Raw genomic sequence first — 24,421 nt, 5'->3', positions numbered from 1 at the left:
AAAATTAGTTTGAAATAAATGTGCCAAAAACACGTTGCCACACGATTTAAAAATAGTTTACTATTATTATTTTAAATTTTTTACAAAACAATATTTGTATTCAAAGATTTAATATAATATCGCCCAAAATAATATTGCTTTATATAACTGAGAGAGTTTTTTACCCATCACTACTAGGTATAGCCCAGAGGTGTGAGACAGAGCCTGCTGTGTCCTGCCCAGTAGAGTGGCAGGCCACTGGGGTAATTTACACCTCCAGGGAGGGCCCAGCCAGGACCAGGACCAGGCCTGAGGTGGCCATGTCACTGCCTGTCCAGAAATGACACAGTCACACACGCCAGGTCTCAGAGAGTGAGAGGACCCCATTCATCATGTCAGTGTGATTACTCCTCCCTATGTGTTGGTGATAACTGTCATCCACTGCCTGCTTGTCAGCATGACCACACGCATCACGCCACCAAAATTGCTTCACGACTGTTAGTCACGTTGTCGTGGTAACCTATGATGTCCACAACACACTGTTGATACTAGGAAAAAAAGCTTTGACTGACACCCCATAATGAACATCTTTGAATGTGGTGTGTTGGGGGAGGGGGGGGGCTGTCAACATAAATACCAGGGTTTGAAGCTCATTTTCAACTTGGCGGCTAACTTAACAGAGCAAATGTCATCAGGCACACACTGGGCGCCTCTCAGGAAGCCACATTTGAAAAACGGCTCCCAAAAGTTGCAGCATTTTACTCCCTCTCTCTCCTCTCCTTCTCTCTCTCCTCTCCCTTTCTCTCTCTTTCCTCACTCTTTCCTCCCTCTTTCTCTCTCTCTCTCTGCCTGATACTGTGCCTCACACTGATAGCTACAGTTGAAGTCGGAAGTTTACATACACCTTAACCAAATACATTTACAATTTCACAATTCCTGACATTTAATCCTAGTAAAAAATGTCCTGTCTTAGATCAGTTAGGATCAGCACTTTATTTTAAGAATGTGAAATGTCAGAATAACAGTAGAGAGAATTATTTATTTCAGCTTTTATTTCTTTCATCACATTCCCAGTGGGTCAGAAGTGTACATACACTCAATTAGTATTTGGTAGCCTTGCCTTTAAATTGTTTAACTTGTGTCAAACGTTCCGGGAAGCCTTCCACAAGCTTCCCACAATAAGTTGTGGGTGAATTCTGGGGTGAATTCTGGCCCATTCCTCCTGACAGAGCTGGTGTAACTGAGTCAGGTTTGTAGGCCTCCATGCTCGCACACGCTTTTTCAGTTCTGCCCTCAAATTTTCTATAGGATGAGGTCAGGGCTTTGTGATGGCCACTCCAATACCTTGACTTTGTTGTCCTTAAGCCATTTTGCCACAACTTTGGAAGTATGCTTGGGGTCATTGTCCATTTGGAAGACCAATTTGCGACCAAGCTTTAACTTCCTGACTGATGTCTTGAGATGTTGCTTCAATATATCCACATAATTTTCCTGCCTCATGACGCCATCTATTTTGTGAAGTGCACCTGTCCCTCCTGCAGCAAAGCAACCCCACAACATGATGATGCCACCCCTGTGCATCACGGTTGGGATGGTATTCTTCGGCTTGCAAGCATCCCCCTTATTCCTCCTAAAATAATGATGGTCATTATGGTTGAACAGTTCTATTTTTGTTTCATCAGACCAGAGGACATTTCTCCAAAAAGTACGATCTTTGTCCCCATGTGCAGTTGCAAACCGTAGTCTGGCTTTTTTATGGCGGTTTTGGAGCAGTGCCTTCTTCCTTGCTGAGGGGCCTTTCAGGATAAGTCAATATAGGACTCGTTTTACTGTAGATATAGATACTTTTGTACCTGTTTCCTCCAGCATCTCCACAAGGTCCTTGCTGATGTTCTGGGATTGATTTGCACTTTTCGCACCAAGACAGAACGCGTCTCCTTCCTGAGCGGTATGACTGCTGCATGGTCCCATGGTGTTTATACTTGCGTACTATTGTTTGTACAGATGAACGTGGTACTTTCAGGCATTTGGAAATTGCTCCCAAGGATGAACCAGACTTGTGGAGGTCTACAATTTTTTTTCTGAGGTCTTGGCTGATTTATTTTGATTTTCCCATGATGTAAAGCAAAGAGGCACTGAGTTTGAAGGTAGGCCTTGAAATACATCCACAGGTCCACCTCCAATTGACTCAAATGATGTCAATTAGCCTATCAGAAGCTTCTAAAGCCATTAAATAATTTTCTGGAATTTTCTAAGGTGTTTAAAGGCACAGTCAACTCAGTGTATGTAAACTTCTGACCCACTGGAATTGTTATACAGTGAATTATAAGTGAAATAATCTGTCTGTAAACGATTGTTGGAAAACGTACTTGTGTCATGCACAAAGTAGATGTCCTTAACCTACTTGGAAAAACTATAGTTTGTTAACAAGAAATTTGTGGAGTGGTTGAAAAACGAGTTTTAATATCTCCAACCTAAGTGTATGTAACCTTCCGACTTCAACTGTATATAAAGCATATGGATGGTCCATGACCGCCTTATCAGAACCAGAACACAGCTCGTATTAAGTCTAAATGGAACATACTGTTTATACCTCATCCCTGCTATGAAAAGCATATGTGGAAAGTCTATGCGATACTGTGGGGTTTTCCACCTGTGTTATATGGTGAAATTTGATGACTTCCCCAGAGCTGAGGTGAATTCCAAATAGAACACTTGCTCCTACCACCTTGCCTTCTGACTGGTTGTAATTTGGAACCTTCTGGCTGTTTGGAATTTCCACTCTAATGGTTTCACTCTAGACCGTTTAGGAACTAAGAGCATTTAGGGAGTAGGTGCTAGGGGTTGATTTGGAATTCAGCTGCTATTTCTCTTTGCAACATCGCTGTCCTATCAAAACCCTATCCTGACACCATCCTCTAAAAACCCTCTAGCCTGTCCCTCTCCCCCCTCTACACAGCACATCTGCCTAGAGGGTCTTTGAAGAGCAATCACTCTGCTTGTCTTTAACATCCTGAGGTTGTGAATTAGTGTAGTTTCCATCTGAGGGGCGGAGGGTTGACTGCTGAGTCTATGGGAACAACTCTGACTGGCGGGAACTCACAGTCTCTCTGTGGTCTCCCAATCAGCATCTTGACCTAAAGAAGCGAGACCACAGTTTTTTCTCAATTTTTTTCTGGTTCATTGAAAGTCAATGAACTGATTAGACCAGACCCAGCTGCTACTAAGTAGACCAGAACCAGCTGGTACTAAGTAGGCCAGACCCAGCTGCTACTAAGTAGACCAGACCCAGCTGCTACTAAGTAGACCAGACCCAGCTGCTACTAAGTAGACCAGAACCAGCTGCTACTAAGTAGACCAGACCCAGCTGCTCCTAAGTAGACCAGACCCAGCTGCTACTAAGTAGACCAGACCCAGCTGCTACTAAGTAGACCAGACCCAGCTGCTACTAAGTAGGCCAGACCCAGCTGCTACTAAGTAGACCAGACCCAGCTGCTACTAAGTAGACCAGACCCAGCTGCTACTAAGTAGACCAGACCCAGCTGCTACTAAGTAGACCAGACCCAGCTGCTACTAAGTAGACCAGACCCAGCTGCTACTAAGTAGGCCAGACCCAGCTGCTACTAAGTAGGCCAGACCCAGCTGCTACTAAGTAGACCAGACCCAGCTGCTACTAAGTAGACCAGACCCAGCTGCTACTAAGTAGACCAGACCCAGCTGCTACTAAGTAGACCAGACCCAGCTGCTACTAAGTAGACCAGACCCAGCTGCTACTAAGTAGACCAGACCCAGCTGCTACTAAGTAGGCCAGACCCAGCTGCTACTAAGTAGGCCAGACCCAGCTGCTACTAAGTAGGCCAGACCCAGCTGCTACTAAGTAGACCAGACCCAGCTGCTACTAAGTAGACCAGACCCAGCTGCTACTAAGTAGACCAGACCCAGCTGCTACTAAGTAGACCAGACCCAGCTGCTACTAAGTAGACCAAACCCAGTTGCTACTAAGTAGACCAGACCCAGCTGCTATTGTGTTAGTGTCTATGGAAAAGACACGCAGTTATGTAGGCTGGAATTTACAACAAAAATATTGTGAACAGCCTGAGTGAACTATCTTCCTTTATCCACCATCCTTGACTGAGAGACTGACTAATACATGTTTTTTCTCTACTGCTTTCCTTAAAGGGACAAAAAAAATGACCACGGTAGTCAGTTCTGCTGCAACCCCCCCATGAAAGTTTTCCTTAGAACTCTGCCTTCAGTATGAGTGTGTGATCAGTTCATTAATATGATCAGACACAGAAAACTGTATGCAACAAAAAGCTGTTTTTAACTTCCAGAAAAACCCTGTTATAGCAGGTTCCCAGTGGTGGGAAAAGTACCCAGTTGACACACTTGAGTAAAAGTAAACATACCTTAGTAGAAAATGACTCAAGTAAAAGTCTAAAAGTGTTTGGTTTTAAATATACTTATGTATCAAAAGTAAACGTAAAAATATAAATAATGTCAAATTCCTTATATTAAGCAAATCAGACGGCACCATTTTCTTGTTATTTTATTCATTGATAGCCAGGGGCACACTCCAACACTCATAATTTAGTAAATTAATGTCTTCTGATTGCCACCATATGAAGATCATCAAAGGTAAGGGATTAATCTTATCTCTATTTTTGAGTTTTGTAACCCTTCTGCTTGGCTGGTTACTGTTTGTAATAATTTGTCGACTGGGCTATGTTCTGGGTTAGGTATGTTCTGCGCTAGGTATGCTTTCGCCGAAAAGCAATTTATAGATATGACACTGTGGTTGGTTTAACAAGAAGTTAATCTTTAAACCTATGTAAAATATGTTTTGTTTTCTGAATTTTTATAATGAGCATTTCTGTAATTGAATTTAGCGCTCTGCAATCTCACTGGATGTTGGCCAGATGGGACGCTAGCGTCCCACATACCCTAGAGAGGTTAAACTGAGATTATAGCGCAGAATGTTAATGCAGATTTAAATGCCCACACAAATATATATTTTTAAGCTGAAAGACTATGGCCAGAGCTTACCCATGATGATGCACAACAATGTAAGTCAATAAGTCATCGTTTTAGTCAGTACAATATATTCAGCTTTATGTGCCAAATCCGAATGTATGACTTTGGATGTTTTCGTGAGTCTTACGTGTCTTTTCCTATGGCATAACGTGCAAATTCTTTTCAGCCTACGTTTTGTTTCAGGGCTAGGTTTTATTTCAATGTTACCACCCACCAGCATGGTAATGTTTTTTCATCAGAAACACCTGCTGCAACAATCTTCCTATTTGTGAGTCGTCTGCGAGCCAAACAGCTTTTCTCTGTAGCCTACACTTGGATTTCCACTAGATAAAACAGCCACAAAGTCAAAATTGGCTATATCGTACAAATTCATGAAAATAAAAAATGTTTTTGGTCTTAATTTAAGTTTAGCAGTGTGGTTAAAGTTAGGGTTTAAATCTGATTTTAAGAAGATTAAAAAAAAGTTGTGTAACTAGTGATGACCATTATCATAATCCATTGGATAATTATTGAATTTCACTTATGTTTTAGCTAGTCTGGCAAAAAACAAATATGACCGTTATACATTTTTAAATTGCATGATATGATTGCATTTTAGAACCCCATTTTGACCACTGACGTTTTAACCAAATTTGCACATTTTCGACCATTCCATCGATCCCAAAGAGAACTCTCCACCCCCTGGGGCACGCAAATCAATCTCGTTCCAAACCATTCAATAGTTAGGCTATCCATATTACCGGAATTTATATTATTTCTTTGAGACAGAACAAAGAATATAGCTATTTGACAATGTCCGTGTGCATGTCCAAATATTAATGACGTCTGGAATCCGACACGGTTTCACTGCAATTACCAAACGACAAGAGTCAACCCTCAAAATGTCAACAGCTCGTATAAGCAAGGTTTAGCTGAGACTCATCTCTTGACAGGTTTAAAAAGTCTTGGTAGTCTTTTTCTGAAATAATAATTTTTAGCTGAAATGGTGCTCACATAACTTTCATTAGCTAGCTAAGGTTAGCATGCTAGCTGGTTAGATGATGATGTGGACGCTAAGGAACTTAAAACTCGTGACTCTCTCTACTGCAGTCCCGTTGATATGGATCGGGCCATGTTCCCTCCTCTGCTTCCTGTCTTCAACAATCAACTCTTTTGTTTTGTTGACGTTGTTCACTTACCTCCTCCCTATAGGCTGACTCGTTGTTGTTGGTTATTAGTCCTCCAACCGTAGTGTCGTCAGCAAACTTGACAATGGAGTTGGTTTCGTGCAAAGTCACGCAGTCGTGGGTGAAAAGGGAGTACAGCAGAGTACAGGGAGCCCCTGTGTTAAGAGTCAGTGTCGAGGAAGTGTTGTTGCTAATCCTCACAGCCTGTGGTCTGCCCGTCAGGGTCCAAGATCCAGTTGCAGAGGTTAGTGTCGAGACCCAGGGTTCTGAGTTTGGTGTTGAACTTGGAGGGAACAATAGTGTTGAATGCTGAACTGTAGCTAACAGGCTGCATTGTCACATAGGTGTTCTTCTTGACCAGATGTGTTACGGCTGTGTAAATAGCGATGAAAATGGCATCTTCCGTAGATCTGTTGGAACGGTAGGCAAATTGCATTGGGTCCAGTGTGCCTGCCTGGCATGCCAGCCTTTATGTGGACCATCCTCTCTAAGCACTTCATGATGAGGTGAGCGAGAACGGGGCGATAGTCATTTGGGCATGTCACCTTGTTTTTCTTGACCACTGGGATGATGGTAGTCTCCTTAAAGCAGGTGGGGACTACAGCTTATAATATGTTACGAATTTTCAAAATGCGAAATTATATGTTACGAATTCTAGCTAGGTGGCAAACATTAGCTATCTGGCTAACGTTAGCTAGGCTAGGGGATAGGGGTTAAGGTAAGGGTTAAGTTTAGAAGTTAGGTTAAATGGTTAAGGTTAGTGGAAGGGTTAGCTAACATGCAAAGTAGTTAAAAAGTAGTAAGTAGTTGCAAAGTTGCTAATTAGCACGACCTTTGAGTTGCTCAACGTTCGTGTTATATGGCTTCCCATTCACCCCGACCAACCACCCTACATTCATTTATGCCCTAAGCAACCATCTGTCTTATGTAACTGTACCAAACGTAACACATACTAATTTGAGTGTCCTGGACTTTCATGTACAATGCTACATCTAGTCTATGGGACCAGGCTGGGAGGACAGGGGAGGAAGTAGTGTCAATGTGTAGACAGACATGTGCTCCTCTCCCCTCCTACAGAGCTGAGCCCATTCACACAAAATCAACAGTGAAATTTGCAGATTGCAAATATGAATGCATGCTTTACATAATAATAGACATAAGCTGAGCAGTGGGATTCCTGCATGACAATGAAGCTTCATGCATAATCACACAAGCCCTTTAACATGCTCCCAGCAACATTAAACTGTACTTCACAAACTCAGCCCATTTTGTGTCTGTCTGTCTGTCTGTCTGTCTGTCTGTCTGTCTGTCTGTCTGTCTCTCTCTCTCTCTCTGTATCTCTCTCTCTCTCTCTGTATCTCTCTCTCTCTCTCTCTCTCTCTGTATCTCTCTATGTATGTATGTATGTATGTATGTATATATATATATATATTACTCTCTCTCTATATCTCTCTCTCTCTACCTCTACGTGGGTAAGTCAACCCAGGTCGATTCTATAGCCTTCCTTAGCGTCAGTACTGGTGCCAGCAGGTGTTTCCTGAGCTGAGCTGGCCCCTAGTCTGGGACTGTGGCTTTGGCAACTGTGAGAGAGAGGGTGGGGTGGTTCAGGTTGGGGTGAGTGTTTAGGTGATGTAAGGGGGGCATGTGGCCCCTCTATCGCATGCGATTGTTCCATAAATGGATTGGACAGAGAGTGGAACTGTGGGGGATTTGGGAGGAGCAGCCTAACAGTCTATTGTTCTGGGAGTGACAGCCTGTTCTCATCTAGCCTCAGAGTCTGACCGACCGTACAGGACAGGAGGGAGGACACTTCCTTAAGCCTCCGTGGTGTGATGAAGGATTATATTTACAGCACTGTGCAGCAGGGAAAGGCCATATGACAGACATTTGTTTCCATATTGGCCCAATATATTTTTGCATAGAGGGATTTCAACCCATCAATGAAAGAAAAAAAGGGATCAGTGAAGCTTTTATTCTTGTTCTGCCTCTTTTTTTTTTTAGAAAGTTACACAATTTTTTTTTTTCTTCTATTTTCTAATTAAACAGGTATTTTGAATTTGAGGAAACGTTGTAAATCCCAACATTCTGTTTAGTCAGTAAACAATATATAATTATGAGTAGAGCGACATTCTTCCACCCATCTCAATCTTTCATGAGCTGCCACTGGACTCTATCTATATAGTAAGAATCTCTTGTTTAATCTGCTCTCTATCACACCCACTCTTCATCACTTCTACCATGACATAATGCACCTCAATCAATGATTCAGTGTCCAAAGCTATGACCCATAGGTTGGTTGACAATGTAATTGAATAAATTGCTCACATTTAAGACACGCAAACACAACCTTGAAGAGGCAGACACAGACTGTCATACATGCAAATATAATATGGGCATGCATGGCAACAGTAGGAGCATTTATTCTGTGTGCCTGCCTGCATGCGTGCGTGCATGCGTCTGTGTGTGTCTGTCTGTGTGTGTATGTGCGTGCGTGTTACTTCACCCATGATTAACAGAATAAGAGATCATTTTCCTGGCCGTCACCACAAGGCTGTGACCAGACTGACCACCACACATTAATTAAAGATTATCAGAGTTAGTTAGTCCATCTTGGCAGCAGATACCGCCCTCAATATAAACAAACTAACAACAACAGCAGACTCAGCTGTCTCTCCCAGTCTTGTAATGTAGTCAAGGGAACAAATCCAGTTAATTAAACAAAAAACTCTGAATTTATTTTCAAAAACCCCTGCGTCAAAACAAATAATAATTTTTGCGTAATCCTCTTTGAATGGGGGGAAAACATTGCAAAAGCCGTCACTACGGTTACGTAAAGGTGGACAATCATGAATGTCAAACAAGGCCAGCTTTAATTAAGACATGCTTTCTGATGAGTAGGTTTACACACAGAGTCAACACAGGCCAAGAAACAACTCCCTCCTCCATGGGCCTGGTATGAAACTAGAACCCCAAGACTAAAGTGAGGGTGGAGCTGGAGCTATAGCTAACTAACTGAGACAAAGCCTGGAGGGCCAACCCAATTTGTCACAAAAGAGCCTTGGAATCAGAGGAGAAGGAGAGAAGGAGCCTTCCACACATTTTCACATTAATCTTCAGGACATTCCTCCCCTTAGAACAAATCCCAAGAGCTATTAAAACAAACAAGGGTTGGTTTGGCGCCGTCCTTCAACAAAGATCTGCTGACACAAAATGGTGGTTCTGTGGTTCAATCCTGGCAGCTCAGACTGCATCTATCTCCACCATTAACACACAGTGACCTCACATAGCCACAGGAGTACGTGAGCATCCTTCAAGCCTATAGCACCCTCAAACTCAACTCTGGACCTCGAAGCCAGTTCCAATGCGTTGTTCTTATTGTTCCCCTCTAATCTGGACTAATTTTAGACCTGAGACACCAGGTGGGTGCATTTAATGATCAGGTAGAACAGAAAACCAGCAGGCTCCGGACCTCGTAGGGTCAGAGTTGAATACCCCTGCTCTAGCAGGTCAACCATTTAGCATTGACGTAGCATAACAATGACCTCGCTACTGATAAAGAGTAACAGTAGGACAGCCGTTTGGACAGGAGACTCAATGGATTTAAAAGCCTAAAATCTGATTTCCTGGCTCTAGGCCACTGTGTTAACCCAATTGAGCCTTAGCTGCCTCCACTTTCCATGAAACACAGTAGTGGGCAATTAGTGGGCCTATTTAATGAATTTAACAATGAACCCTGACATTTAGAGAGGGCACACAAAAATAATTAGTCCAGTGAACTCTGACCTTCCATACTGAGCATGCTGGCACTGTTAATGATGGCCCCTGATTGGTTAACCCCCAGACTCTCCGATCACAGCCTGATGAGCTAGCTCACCATCATAACATATACATCTGCATCTATCTCTCTCTCCATCCCCAACGGCACAATCCATTTGACAATGTACTGTTAGCAAAAATCCAAAGAGGCAATTCAAAGGGTTGCATGTTACATCAGTTAACTAGGGTACATGATCTATCAGTGCTGATACAAGCCTAATTGGCTATTACTATCAGGGAGCCTCAGAGGTAAAGTGCCTCCGCAGCATACATTAAACTGGCACCTGTTATGCACTTTCCATAATTAGCATCCTCTCTGTGGCATAGCATGCTGTGCAGCGTGCTATATACACACACACACACACACATATATACATGCACACACCCACATGAACACATGCACATGCACACAGCCAAACATGCGCGTGCACACACACCCCAGCATTTACTCTTCCAGGCAAGCCCATAAATGTTTGATTAATGCTTACAGTATCAGAGGTGGCAAACCACAAAACACAGGCCAGAGTCAGAGTCAGAATCATAAAATGACTGTGGTCTATTTAAGCAATAAGGCACGGGAGGGTGTGGTATATGGCCAATATACCACCATATGGCCTTATACTAAGGGCTGTTCTTATGCACGATGCAACGCGGAGTGCCTGGATACAGCCCTTAGCTGTGGTATATTGGCCATATACCACAAACATCAGAGGTGCCTTATTGCTATTATAAACAGGTTACTCACATAATTAGAGCAGTAAAAATACATGTTTTGTCATACCCATGATATACGGTCTGATACACCATGGCTGTCAGCCAATCAGCATTCAGGGCTCGAGCCACACAGTTTATAATGATATAAAAACAGGATGTGCGATAATCTAATGCTTGTGTGTGTTTGAGTGAATCAGAAGAGTGTACTAACTGGTTGTTTAGGCTAATGAAGGTCTGGATCCAGCCAGGTATGTAGAGTCACAGTGTTTTACAACCCTGCCAGGCACAACCACTACAAAGCCCCTCAGCCAGGTACAGAGACACAGCAACACCCGTGTGGTCCCCATGATCAAAGCCTCTCTGCACAGCCCTACACTGATGCATTGGAAATGGACCAATTAGAGAGGAGAGAGTGGGATGGGGAGATGGGGTGGGTTCTCTGGCGGAGCAGTGTTCGTTTCTTACCTTCCTTACCCCGACCCTTATAATACCTTCAGACAGGATAATCCCACTCCCCCCTCTCTCTCTTTCTCACTATCTCTCACACTCTTGCCCTGTGGACCATGGGACCATTCTGACATACAAGTTGATAGGTGTGCGTGTTAGGCCAACTCCTCTCATCATTCTGTTAAATGACTCATGCTGTCTAAGAAGTGTCTTAAAGAGGACAGTGTAATAGTGTGACTGCTGTTGGTGGTCTTAAATTCTCGACACACCGGTAGTATTTGCCGGCCGAGAGTACTTAGCACCTCTGAACAGAGTGCCAGCCGTAATTTGAAAAGTGATGTAGAATAGCGGGAAAATGTCGTAAACGGCCACCCACGGCTAGTCCCTAAAACACACCGCGCGAAACGAACAGCAGGTCGACATTTGGTGCAGATCGACATTGCGTGCAGGGCGAAACTCGGTGCAGGTCGACATTCGGTGCAGGTCGACATTCAGTGCAGGTCGACATTCGGTGCAGGGCGACATTCAGTGCAGGGCGACATTCGGTGCAGGTTGACATTCGGTGCAGGTCGACATTCGGTGCAGGGCGACATTCGGTGCAGGGCGACATTCGGTGCAGGGCGACATTCGGTGCAGGGCGACATTCAGTGCAGGGCGACATTCAGTGCAGGGCGACATTCAGTGCAGGGCGCCATTCGGTGCAGGTCAACATTCGGTGGAGGGCGACATTCAGTGCAGGGCGAAACTCGGTGCAGGTCGACATTCGGTGCAGGGCGACATTCAGTGCTGGGTGAAACTCGGTGCAGGTCGACATTCGGTGCAGGGCGACATTCAGCGCAGGGCGAATCTTGGTGCAGGTCGACATTCGGTGCAGATCGACACTGTAACTAGTGTACCTGAACACACCATGGCATCCTCCCAGGGACCAGGGAGGATGTCACCTGACATCATATCCTGTCTGTTGCTTTGCAGCTGCTGATTAATGATGCTGCAGCCTGGACCCATGCTCTGGAGGGAGCGCCCTCATCCCTCACTCCCCCCGTTTAACACTATCTTCATAGAGAAGGGATTACACTATCCATTTGACACAGAGACCGTGGGGACTGGGGAGACAGGGGCTAGGGCTGGGAAAACAAACTGGAGAAAGTGCTCTGCCACCTTTTATAAAAGCAGAGTCGTGACTATGAAAAAGAGGGTTGATATTTTATAGGTCTGCAGTAAAAACCTATAGGATTAACCTCTGAAGACATTTGACCCTAAAGGTTGGAGTCATTTAAGAACTACATTGCAATTTTCAAAGAATAAGCCCTCTAAAAGAACACATTATCAGGACTAGCTAGGGCTGGGAATTGCCAGGGACCTCACGATACGATATTATCACAATGCTTAGGTGCCGATACGATACGTATTGCAATTCTCACAATTCTATAGGTAGTGTGATTCAATACTGGGATTTTATTGCGATTAGGTTGTACTTAACATATTGCTCACCATATGTCTGGAAATAGAAAAGCTGAAAACAAATAGTCTCCCTATCTAAAAATAAGATGGTGAACAAGCAATGCAGGAAAAATACTGGAGTTATTGCATCTTTGCCAGAATTATGCAATAAAATGCAATAACCCCAACCTGCACTCTGCCACTTAACCTCCTAATACCACCAATCCCAGACTACATGCAGCCGGACAAACAAGGTAACTAATCTTTAAATACTCACAATCTGTTTCTATGGCAACCCCTACCTTCACAGGCACCCCGGTGCATGACCCCTGACTGGTGGCGTGCATAGTGGGAGGGAGACACAATAAGTCACACACATGCAAATATAAGAAGATATAACAAAGGCCAACTCTATGGGCTACAACCACAAATGATTCTGTGTTTTGATTGCACACAAAGTGATTTCCTGTGAGCTCCAATCATTGTCTACAGAATAGGTTGGTATAATGATCCCTTCTTTAATCAACCCGACTGTGATCTACACGCAATGGGGATGTGTGCAATCTGGTTCCTGACACACACAGATGCTGGAGCCTGCTCTCTTGTCACTCTCTATCCTACAGGGGCACTTGATTGCTTCATTTGCTTTGCTGTCCATGTTGCAGAACAGGATTGATTCATTATGGTGTTGTACTTGTAGCTGTAACACTGATCTGATAACACATCTGACAGCATATCTGATAATATATATGATAATATATCTGATAACGTATCTGATAAAATATCTGATAACATATCTGATAACATATCTGATAATATATCTGATAACGTATCTGATAAAATATCTGATAACATATCTGATAACATATCTGATATATCTGATAACACTTCTGTCATTCATGTCTCATCAGGACCTCTTCTACAGTGGAAATAGTCATGGCTGCAGCGTCCAGCAACAACATAGCCTGGACGCTTTATTTAAAGGTGTTGCCATGACTATGCATAGCTCTGTAAGTGATATGGATGTGCCATATGATGGACCTATATCTTGCCAGTATAGAATTAGACTAAGAAGCTGAGTATATACTGTGGCTAAAACTTTACAACATATATGCCGTGATAGATTTCTAAACAATTATCAATTATCATTATAACTGTAAATGTTATGTAAAGTATTCATTAGAGTATTTGAAGCATTTCAACTGTGTTTCTGGGTCATTTGAATAGTATACTTACGCCCACAGCCGCACATAAGCAAGTTTTCACGTATGACTAAAGCTGCTTAAAAGCCACTCGATTATGTGAGAAACAAAGAGCACAGTAGAAAAACGTCCCAGTGAAATGAGAAGGCCAGCTGCACACAGTGCTTTTCCCACATTTTCACTTGTTCCTTGGAGAAGGGTGGTCATGTCTGTCTGTCTCTGTGGGCCCGACTGGACAGAAAGCCAGCCATTAAAACGTTCTGTGGTGCTCTGATAAAACAATGACACACACCATTCTCTGGAGAAAATACGTAGCAGGCTACTCCTTTAATTTCCAGAAAACTTCACAAGACTGAGGGTGCATATATATCTGATTTCTTTTGACAGCTGTGGAAGAGCTCAGGAGCCTCACATACAGGTAACTGCCAAAATAATGGAAACACTTGATTAAATGAGGGATACAAAGTATATTGAAAGAACTTGCTTCAACACAGGGGTGGTTCCTGAGTTAATTAAGCAATTAACATACCATCAATCTTAGGGTCATGTATAAAAATGGCCAGTATTTTACTACCATAGTTAGAAGAAGAGATCTCAGTGACTTTGAGAGTGGTCTCAAAGGAGTGTAGAGGGTTTAAAGGGTGTGTGTGTGTGTGTGTGTGTGTGTGTGTGTGTGTGTGTGTGTGTGTGTGTGTGTGTGTGTGTGTGTGTGTGTGTGTGTGTGTCATCAGATCTCAACCCAATTGAACACTTCCGGAGTGGCGCCTGAGACAAGATTTCCACCACCATCAACAAAACACCAAATTATGGAAGAATGGTGTCGCATCCCTTCAATAGAGTTTCAGAATGGTGTCGCATTCCTTCAGTAGAGTTCCAAACACTTATAGAATCTATTATAGAATCTATGCCTAGGTACATTGAAGCAGTTCGAGGGGTCGTGGTGGCCCAACGCCCTATTAAGACACTTTATGCGTGTGTTTCCTTTATTTTGGCAGTTACCTGTACATTACAGCACTGAGCACACAGTCCGGAGGCCCTATTACCCAAAATGTAAATGTTATATTCTGATAGTGTACTGGAGCTAGAACCATTGAGACCCAGAGGGACTGTAGTACTGTATGGTCCGTTTCCTCTTGTCAACTCCGATCAGGATCACCCCAGCTCAGTTAGTGTTTGACTAGCAGGTCAAACCCAGTAGGCTAAAAGATCAGGGAACTAGCTAACAGCTTAGACACAACACACCCAGATGTTGTTCAGGTTCTCAAGTGCTAGTGTTTATCATGCATAGCCTGGTACCAAGTCTGTTGGTGCTGTACAGCAAACTTTTATAGTTGTTGACATGACAATTACCATAGGAGTTGGCAAGACAGCACTAACTGATCTAGGAACAGGCTATATTTGGGAGCCTTTAACCTATCTGCGCACAGAACCCGGTAGCGGGCTGAAATTCGACAACATAAGGTGATCGCTACATAAATAGTCATATTAAACATTCATGACAATACAAGTGTCTCACATGTATCGAAAGCCTAGAATCTTGCTAATCCAACTGCGTTGTCAGATTTAAAAAAGGATTTACTGTGAAAGAATACGATGTGATTATCTGAGCATAGAGCCCCATAAAAAACAACTATTTCAACCAGCACAGGCGTAACATATTCACAAACTGCAATAAAATAAATTGTTTACCTTTAACGATCATCCTCTGTTTGCAATCCCAATGCTCATTGTTACACAATGAATGGTCTTTTGTTTGATAAAATCTTTTATTTCTTTTATAATTTTTATAGCCTAACATGAAATTTACATTCGAGGTAAATACACACAAAATGTGACTTTTCCAGTCATGTTTGGTTTCATTGCAATCAACTGGTTTGTTTGTAACACAACCAAAATGATGGGTCATTTCGCGGGACGTATTGACTGAAAGAAACCGATTTGAAGACAACAAGTAATGACATCATTGTGCACCAATGATTTGCCCGCTGTTTCGTTGATTGACTGTATTTTAACCCAATGACCACTGATCGTCTTGAAATCTAGCTGGGTAGCCAATGAGCTGAGGTAAATGGCAATATGTAATGTTTATGTGTTGGAAGACCAACCCATGTAGTAAACTCCGGCGTAAAGAGGTTCATTCGCCATTGACGATTCACACCGGGAGGAGCAACGCATGTTGCGCACAGCATTGTTTTGGTAAAGCGCGTCTTCAGCTGTTTATATATCAATCAGTATGGCGACTAAGTCAGGGAAAGCTAAATCTAAGTCTAGATATACAGATGTACACACAATTTTAGAAGAAATTGATTGAGGACGATTCATTTAGCGATTCCAAAATGGAATATTTTTTTAACGGAGAGGACATCATTTTGGACTGGTAAGTTCTTCTCATGCTAATGCCGTTGTTTGAAATTAATAATATAAAATATTACAATGGCCAAAGTGAAATGGAGACAGTAGATACAGCTGGTCTGTTGTAATATAATAAAGAAAGTAGATCTAGCTGGTCTGTCATAATATAATAGAGACAGTAGATCTAGCTGAAATGTCATAATATAAATGAGACAGTAGATCTAGCATGTCTATAATAATATATTCAACCTTATGTTCCCTGTACTCTGTAATCGGTTTATTATACCTGTTGATACAGGGCTCATATGTGAAACTATTCTAACTGCACATTTTCTTTCACAGTGACACTGCCAAGGTGTCCATCCCCCATTGAAGCTGGTTCATCTAGCTCCTGCCACAAGTGGTGTTCATCTGCCCAAATGTATTTCTGCAGGCATGGATGTGCTATGGCACCTGGCATCAGCAGCATAATATTGTGAAGAGGACTGAGGGTCTTCCAAATATTGAAAGTGTTATTTTGTAAATGTGCATATATTTTTTTCATGTTTTTTCTCCATTTTTTTTTTTTGGGGGGGGGGGGGGGGGTGTTAGAAAACCATTTTGGTATTTTGTATATAGATATTCCATTCAAAATGTATAACTTCACCAATTTGGCCACTTGGGTACATTTGGGCTACTTGTGTGGGACACCTGGGTGTCTTCATGATAAATGTCATGTAGCACACTCATTTTGGAAGTTATCATTCTGAAACTTTGCACAAGTACTGTTGCCCTCTTATGTTTTTCACTGAAATTGTCCCCATCATCCTATCTGAATGTTTGTTTTGTCTTGTTCATTTTAAAGATGATGATACAACAATAAAAAGAAAAACATATGGTTTTTTTCATTGTATTATCTAAACCAGATATATTGTGTTATATTCTCCTACATTCAATTCACATTTACACAAACTTCAGAGTGTTTTCTTTCAAATGGTACCAAGAATATGCATATCCTTGGTGCTGTGCCTGACTGTGCAGTTAGATTTGGGTATGTCTTCAGGCGGAAATTGAAAAAAGTAGGGGGTAGCTCTAAGAGGTTAAGTGTAGAATAAAAGGAGACTGGTAGTAAAGCAATTTGAGTGTGTTTTGTGTGAAGGGAATGAGTGTGGTCCATCCCTCTATGACACTCCCCCTCCTCTATCCTTTACCTGTCTCACTAATTTACTTTCTCTCCCTGACTCGAGCCCATACGGCCATCCTTGACATTTTATGACTTCCTTTTTACGAGCAGTTGTTGATTACACCTTTAAATGGTCCTTAATAAAGGCTGAGAGCAAACAGGACTTTCAGCAGAAACCTTGGCAAACACCAGGGCCGTTCCATTCTAAAGGGTCTCCTTTTCCCATCTTGTGGCAGCTTGCCAGCCCACAGGGTGTAACATGAAGAAAAGAAGATTCTTGGCTAAACGAAAAGCTTTCACCAAATTACTCTGCTGCCTGGCTTATCAATAAGGAAAAAACTCTTAATTATGTAAAAACAGAGCATACCGTCTTCTTTATGAGAAAGCGGAGAGATGGAATCACTGGTCACTTTAAATGGAACACTAGTATCTTAAATAATGTTTACATACTGTTTTACTCATTTCATATGTATATACTGTATTCTACTGTATTCTAGTCAATGCCACTCGGACATGATTTATATATTTCTAATTCCATTATTTTACTTTTAGATTTGTGTATATTGTTGTGAAATGTTAGATACTACTGCACTGTTGGAGCAAGGAACACAAGCATTTCGCTACACCCGCAATATTATCTGCTAAATATGTGTATGTGACCAATAAAATGTGATTTGTTTGGGAAAGAGTTATTCTCCCGGGGTTGAATGCTATTTTGAGTGGGGAACAGTGTTATGGATAATGCATGTACCATAAAATTGTAACACAGATATGTATATTATTTTACTTAGCACTATACTACACCACATAAATGATACATTGTTATGACCACTATCTTATATCTGAAACATTCAGGAAGTTAAACCTCTATAAACAAAGCTCTTTTTCACACTACGGTTTGGCTGTACTTCAGTCTGGCCTAAGGAGTTTCTATAGCCATAATGCAGGAGTGGACCATGGTCATTTTCTCATTAGGCCAACTAGAGGATCTCTAACAGAAAGTTGATTTCATGAAAGACGAGGAAGCTGGGATATTCAAAGAACTAAGAGAGGAAGCAAGGTTAGAGTGACGCATGGAAGGTGACGATCTTGTCCTTTCACTTAGGGAGGAAGCCAATAATAGCATCAACTACCCCATACTGCCTTTCCATCTTCCCTCACAAAGACTCAACAACTCCATGTATTAACTGAATGTCTCACATCGGTAAGGAGCATTAAGCCACAAGCTTGATAAAAACTCCCACCAGATTGAATCAACTGCTCTCAGGTCAGTTTAAGGCTTTGAACAAGTGATGTGAAGTTTCCCGTAAGAACTTATCTAGGAACAGCTTACCCTCCACAAATCCTGACATTGGGGGAAATGCTAAGCTGACCTTAGAACAGCATCAGCAGCCCAGTCCTCTTAACAAACACTGATTCCAGTCCTGTTTCTGTTTGAGCAGCATAAACTTCCATCTATGTACAGTCATCCTCTCCACACGACACCCAGTGGTTTCATCACCCTCCCATCAGGACAATGCAGGCCACTTGTCTCCTCAGTGCTATTCCATGGGCGGAAATCGGAAATCCAAAACACAACACGAGTGAATGGACACGTGGCTCCATCAGCCTGCAGTCAAACAATGGGAGCATCTCCCTGAGTTTAGCTTCCACTTCCTAACCACACAGACACAGGGCATACAGAGGAAATACTAGTATTGTGGAGATGTACAGGACAGAGGCTGCTATCTAACGCCCTACAACGCGGACATTCATGGACAGTCAAATCGTGGACGATTTGTAACTGAAATAGTAGAGATTCAAATCAGCGTCACAAAAAGCCATAACATTTAACGAGCTGCCCTTCCCATTCATTCCAATCATCTGATTGGCTGGATCAAGAGGAAATATAGGGCAGAGCACCATCCTGTTAACTGATGCTGTTTCTGCAAGCCTTTTGGCATCTGAAGACAGGGCACATTTTTAAAAACATTTTTCTAACTCAACTGAACATCTCCACTTTAATTAGCAGAAACTGACATGGTTTGACCACAAATCTCTGTGTGCTTCAGGGACAGCATTACACTGGGTCTGTGATTCAATATGGTCAGACATAACATCTTCTAGATAGCATAAAGTAGATGCAGAGAGTAAAGTACCCCTCTCCTTGTGTCTCCTCAGCCTCCATGCTCTGGAATGGCAATATTGTCACCACAACACAGCAAGAGGATGAGCCATGGCATGGCAGTTAATTTGTTTCACTCGTTTCCAAACGCATTTGTCGTTGATGGTGTCAATGTCACTTCTCAGTCAGGAAAATGCAATGAAAGAATTAAAAGGAACCAAGAAAATCAATAAGCACAAGTGTAGAATCTAAGTAGCCATTAGCAAGCAATATGACTGCACTGCACACAACAATTACACACCAAACACTATCAATAATGCTAGTATTGTTCTCCAATGAGAAATACAGAACTGTGCAATCATAGACGTGTCTCTCTCTCTGCCTCTGTCTGTGTCTCTCTATCTCCCCCCCAGACAAGGGCTCCCTGTGGTCTAGATAAGAATCATGGGTATTAATGTCTCCCAGCAGAGCCCTAGTAGTGAAGTGTTGGCTTATGGTCCTATAGCCTCGTAGGGACGTGGCAGTCAACGACATTTCAGAGCATCATCACTGAGCAGTGCTGGATGAAGTACTGTGTCTACAAATTAAGCACAAAAACAAACAGAGAAGCAGTGTGAACATAGAGTTACCAGACACTGACCCTTCTACACAACCGCCATTTGCTTATCTATGCTGTATTTAATGTACTATGTAAGCCTTGTTGAGACTACCATGTCTGGTCTCAGGGGCAGAGAGAGAAGAACCCTGCACTGACCAATCAGAGGCCAGCTGGTCCCAGTTCCATCATTGAGGGCTCCTCACAATTGACTCGCTCCTGAGGAGAAGACTACTGGCCTGGATCACATTCAACACTCTACTGCTGGGTTTCACACTCACATACTGTATGTATACACGCATGCAAGCAAGCAAGCAAGCAAGCAAACACACACACACACACACACACACACACACACACACACACACACACACACACACACGGAGAGAGTGAGAGAGAGACCTTGAACTGCTCATTCTCCTCCAAAGCCTCAGTGTTCGAAGCTTTGGCTCTAAATAAATACAGCCTTTAACCGTCTGGAGACAACAATTTGTTTCAAAGTGACGTTAGCCATAGTCCTGGAAAAATCCCAAATCTCTGTGGGATTCCCATTTATAGGAAAAGGGATAATGCCAGGAATACAAAGAGGCAGAAGAAGTGATGACAAAACACCCAAATTAAGAGTCTGCAATTTTAATATTGATCACTTTGAAATCCCAAATAAAGTCTGCATGTTCATTGTAAGATTTCAAAATTTAAGGATCAATTCAATTGGAAACCCTTGAAATAACATGTGCATGAGATAATCCTTTGAAATGCTATTTTCTCTCAGGAGAATCTCTCTGTAGAATAAAACACTGATCTTTTTCATCGTATCCCAAAAAATGTAATGTACATTGCATTGCACGGCTATGGTGACAAAAGCTATGTGTATGTGTGTGTGTGTCTCTCACTTTCTTCTCTGTACTAACAAAGTGGTCATTGAGTGAGCCCTCAGTAGGCTGAGCATCTGATGTAAGGCCACTGATCTGATATAAAGATGCTATCAATCTGCCTCCTCAAATGAGCTCCAGCAGAAAACCAGATGGACACCCTCAATTTAGACTGCTGCTAATCAATGATGACGACACACGTTCATCAACTAATTGGCCTGGGCCAAAATGAGCACGATGACGCAGGTTGATCCAACTCCTCAGAGAGGTCTGGGGTCTGGACAGACAGGTGAAAAACACTAGACAGGTGAGTGTGAATTAATCAATCATCCAAGTGTGTTTCTCTCTACAGGAAATCAGAGAATGATTGAAGGCTCCTCCTCTTCCCGCTCATTGATCCACAGCAGCCAGCCGTCACCACGGCAACATTCACTAACTCACACAATCCCAAGGGAACATAGGGCCAGACAAGGACACATCCCCAGGGGACAATAGGGCCAGACAGGGCTCTACTGAGGCCTGACAACTAGCAATGGCTCAGACAATAACCACTTGATCTGAGATGCATATCTATGATATAGCATACCCAACCCAACATTTATATCATGAGTAGCATCTTTCTCTGATTCAAAATGATTTGGATGACTGATTATCCTTTGCATGACATGGGACCGGTTATAATGATGGTATGCATTGGTTATACAGCTTTCCAGTGAGAGGTATAGTCTTGATGATGATCTCACCTTGTTTGAGTATGGTGGCCTGGCAAGGTTGACTCCATCTCTGATGACTTTATCCCTAATCATGATCTTCAGCTTCAGTTTGGGGTAAATCACCAGCTCCCTCCGGTTTCCAAGCGTCAGGTTCCTCTGCGCGCCCAGATACGCGCCCCCATTCCTCCCGACCCGGTCACTATTCGGTTCGGTCCAAGACTTGGACCCCCGGAGTTTAGACTCGTACTGGTCCACCAGGTGACTAGGACACATTTCGGACGCGGGGGGCATCGGCTCAAGTGTAAAATACAGCCCCGCTGCAGTCTCCTTATCATCGTCTTTCAGCCTTTGCACCGCGTCGTGGATCCTTTGCCGGTGGTGCGGTATGTAGACACCGATAGCATCCAGGTCGGGGTCTCCAATTTGTTTGCAAACTTCCAGATCATCGTAGCCGTTATCCACGAAGGACTCCACATACTGAGAGAGCTGGAGGGTCTTCAGCCACTCAAACACGATGACAGGTCCGGTGCTTGTCATGTTTGGGTGTTGTAGCTACTGTAAATAGGCTAATGTAAAGAGCAGAACAGAACACCACCAATAATTACTTCCCCAAACGGATTTTAAATCTCATTGTTAAATGCAAATGAAAATGGCAGTATCTTCGCAATTAATGCAGTCTAAATGTCAGGAACACACGAAGAAAGGACAATGCAAATGTTAGAATCCATGACTCAAAAATAATAGCCTAAACTGTAGGCTACGTAGTTCAAAATTCTATTATTTTTGATAGGTAATATGGAATATATGGCCTCCCGTTATTCTGTGATAACATCCAATAACCCCGTCTGGTGAAAAAGGTCAGTGAAACGAAATACACTGATTTCCTTTGACACATGCCAATATTTGCAGACGGAGATGAGTTCAGTGGATGCAGTGATAGCGCTCAAATCCCCGATGTCATTTGCCATCGATGTTACTCGCCCATATTGACATGCCAGGTTCACGGTAAACAATCACTTTAGGCAAAGAAAACAATCATTATTTAAAACCAAGAATTGTTCCAGATTTAGACGGATTAGAAAGTGTTACCGTATTCAGTAATTGGTTTAGTTATATGTAATCATAAACGTTCCAACGTTGCGCCATTTGGAGACACTTTGCTCCCGCTGTAGTAGCCTATTCCTTCCACGCCGCCCTCACTCTTGTAAACCCTCAATCGGAGCAAAATGTACGTATTCCAATGACAGGGAAATTGACAGAAAATATAATTTTAAACTCAAAGCAATCCCGAACCAACGAGAGCGACAGCTCGGACCGTGTTGTGTCCAAATGCTTTGGGTATGCCGGGGCACTCCAAGCCTGTAGAGCGGTACGACAATCCACATCCAACAGTCACATTAAAATGTTCCTCGAACCAAACGGTCTGTGCTCGAGCGGTCCACGCCCCCAGATCCGCGTGTGGCTTTAAAAATAGTGTTGGAATTCCTTCTTTACAACCTGTCACGGAACCCATGCGCGCACGGTCAACGAGTCCCCACACTGAGTCCAAAGTTAACCGCAAGATGCTCTGAGAGCGCATTCCATCCGCCTGTCATACAGTTTAAATGAGCAGTCTCGTTTCTGGTTTGATTCACGTGTCTCTCCTACTCTGTGTGATTTCTCTCTCCGCTCAGTGTCTCCTTCTCTTTCGCTCCCTCTCCCTCTCATTCAGTATGTCCCTGGACTCGTTTCTCATCACGCACTAGCACCCCCTGTCTAACAGTTGAGGTACTGAAATACTGGTTTTACTTCGTTGTATTTATTAAAGGATTAAACTAAAAATTGTAATCGCCAAATTATCACATAATAACTGATCTTTGTTTTGATGTTGCTGTTACTTTTTTAGACAAAGAGAGAGTGGGAGAGAGAGAGAGAAAAAAAGAGCGAGGGAGGGAGAGAAAGGGACCAATCGAGAGTGGGAGAGTGCCCATAGTCCTTTCACTAGCTGAAACAGCTTGCTAACTCACACAGGGCTCTAGAACACAGACTACTCCACTGACTCACTCTCACCATATCAAACCAGGGAATTAAACACTTAAGGGCCATATTGAATGTTAGCTCCCTTTTTGCTTACGTTTTTGTTCAACCTCTCAATTGCTGCAGACAGAGGAGGACACCCACTGGGCCCTTTCCATACATGGAAGACCATATGACACTTTAGACTGTGCTTCTCTTATTTCTCTCCTTTCTCCATGATTCCCTATCTCCAGTCCAATGTGCAGTGCTCTCCCCTTCCTGTCTTGCTGGATGCCGAGGATGCACCACAGGACAGCATCAGCCAGCGGATGAGACAATATTGGAGAGGAAGGAAAAACAGGGAGGGGGGGGGGCACAGACCTGTCCTCGGTGACTTTCCATGTGGATGCCAGGCCCTCAGCAGTGATACATGCATGCTTTATCAAACCAGAGCTGACAGCTTGTTAGAGGTCAGTTTGATACAATCACCACAGACTCTGCTGCTGCCTGGGAGGGATTTGAGCTGTGCTGCCCATTATGACATGCAGCTCGCGTAGTACAAACACAACACACAAGACAGGGGAGAGGAGATGCATTTCAAATAGCCTCATCTTGGAGCGGAAAGTCAGGAACATGTCAGAAACATGGCAGAAATGCAAGTCAGAGTATTAGGGGGAGTCGTGTTGGAGGGAGGATTTTCAAGAGACAGAACACAGAACATATAACCAAGAGCTGGTGTAGAGATAATAATATTGCCATTTGGAAAGAGAGTCATAGGAAAGAGGAGGGACGGACATCCATGCTTAGACATGAGACAGTTTGTTTGGGTG

General features: G+C 42.9%; 1 protein-coding gene across 7 annotated transcripts in view; it reads right to left on the bottom strand.

Annotated features, from left to right (window-relative positions):
* sash1a (SAM and SH3 domain containing 1a) overlaps positions 1–23,339 on the bottom strand; it is a 290,257-nt gene extending 266,918 nt beyond the window's left edge. For all 7 annotated transcript variants that reach the window (XM_021600727.3, XM_021600731.3, XM_021600728.3 and 4 more), the window contains exon 1: positions 21,627–23,339. In XM_021600727.3, the coding sequence (XP_021456402.3) occupies positions 21,627–22,133 (507 nt within the window). In that variant the 5' untranslated portion in view covers positions 22,134–23,339. The remainder of the gene's footprint in view (positions 1–21,626) is intronic.
* Positions 23,340–24,421: the final 1,082 nt, after the last annotated feature.

Source organism: Oncorhynchus mykiss, chromosome 4, assembly GCF_057628025.1.
Source record: "Oncorhynchus mykiss isolate SJ-2025 chromosome 4, ASM5762802v1, whole genome shotgun sequence".
NCBI classification, from domain to species: Eukaryota; Metazoa; Chordata; class Actinopteri; order Salmoniformes; family Salmonidae; genus Oncorhynchus; species Oncorhynchus mykiss.
This window is presented reverse-complemented; position numbering and strand designations above follow the sequence as displayed.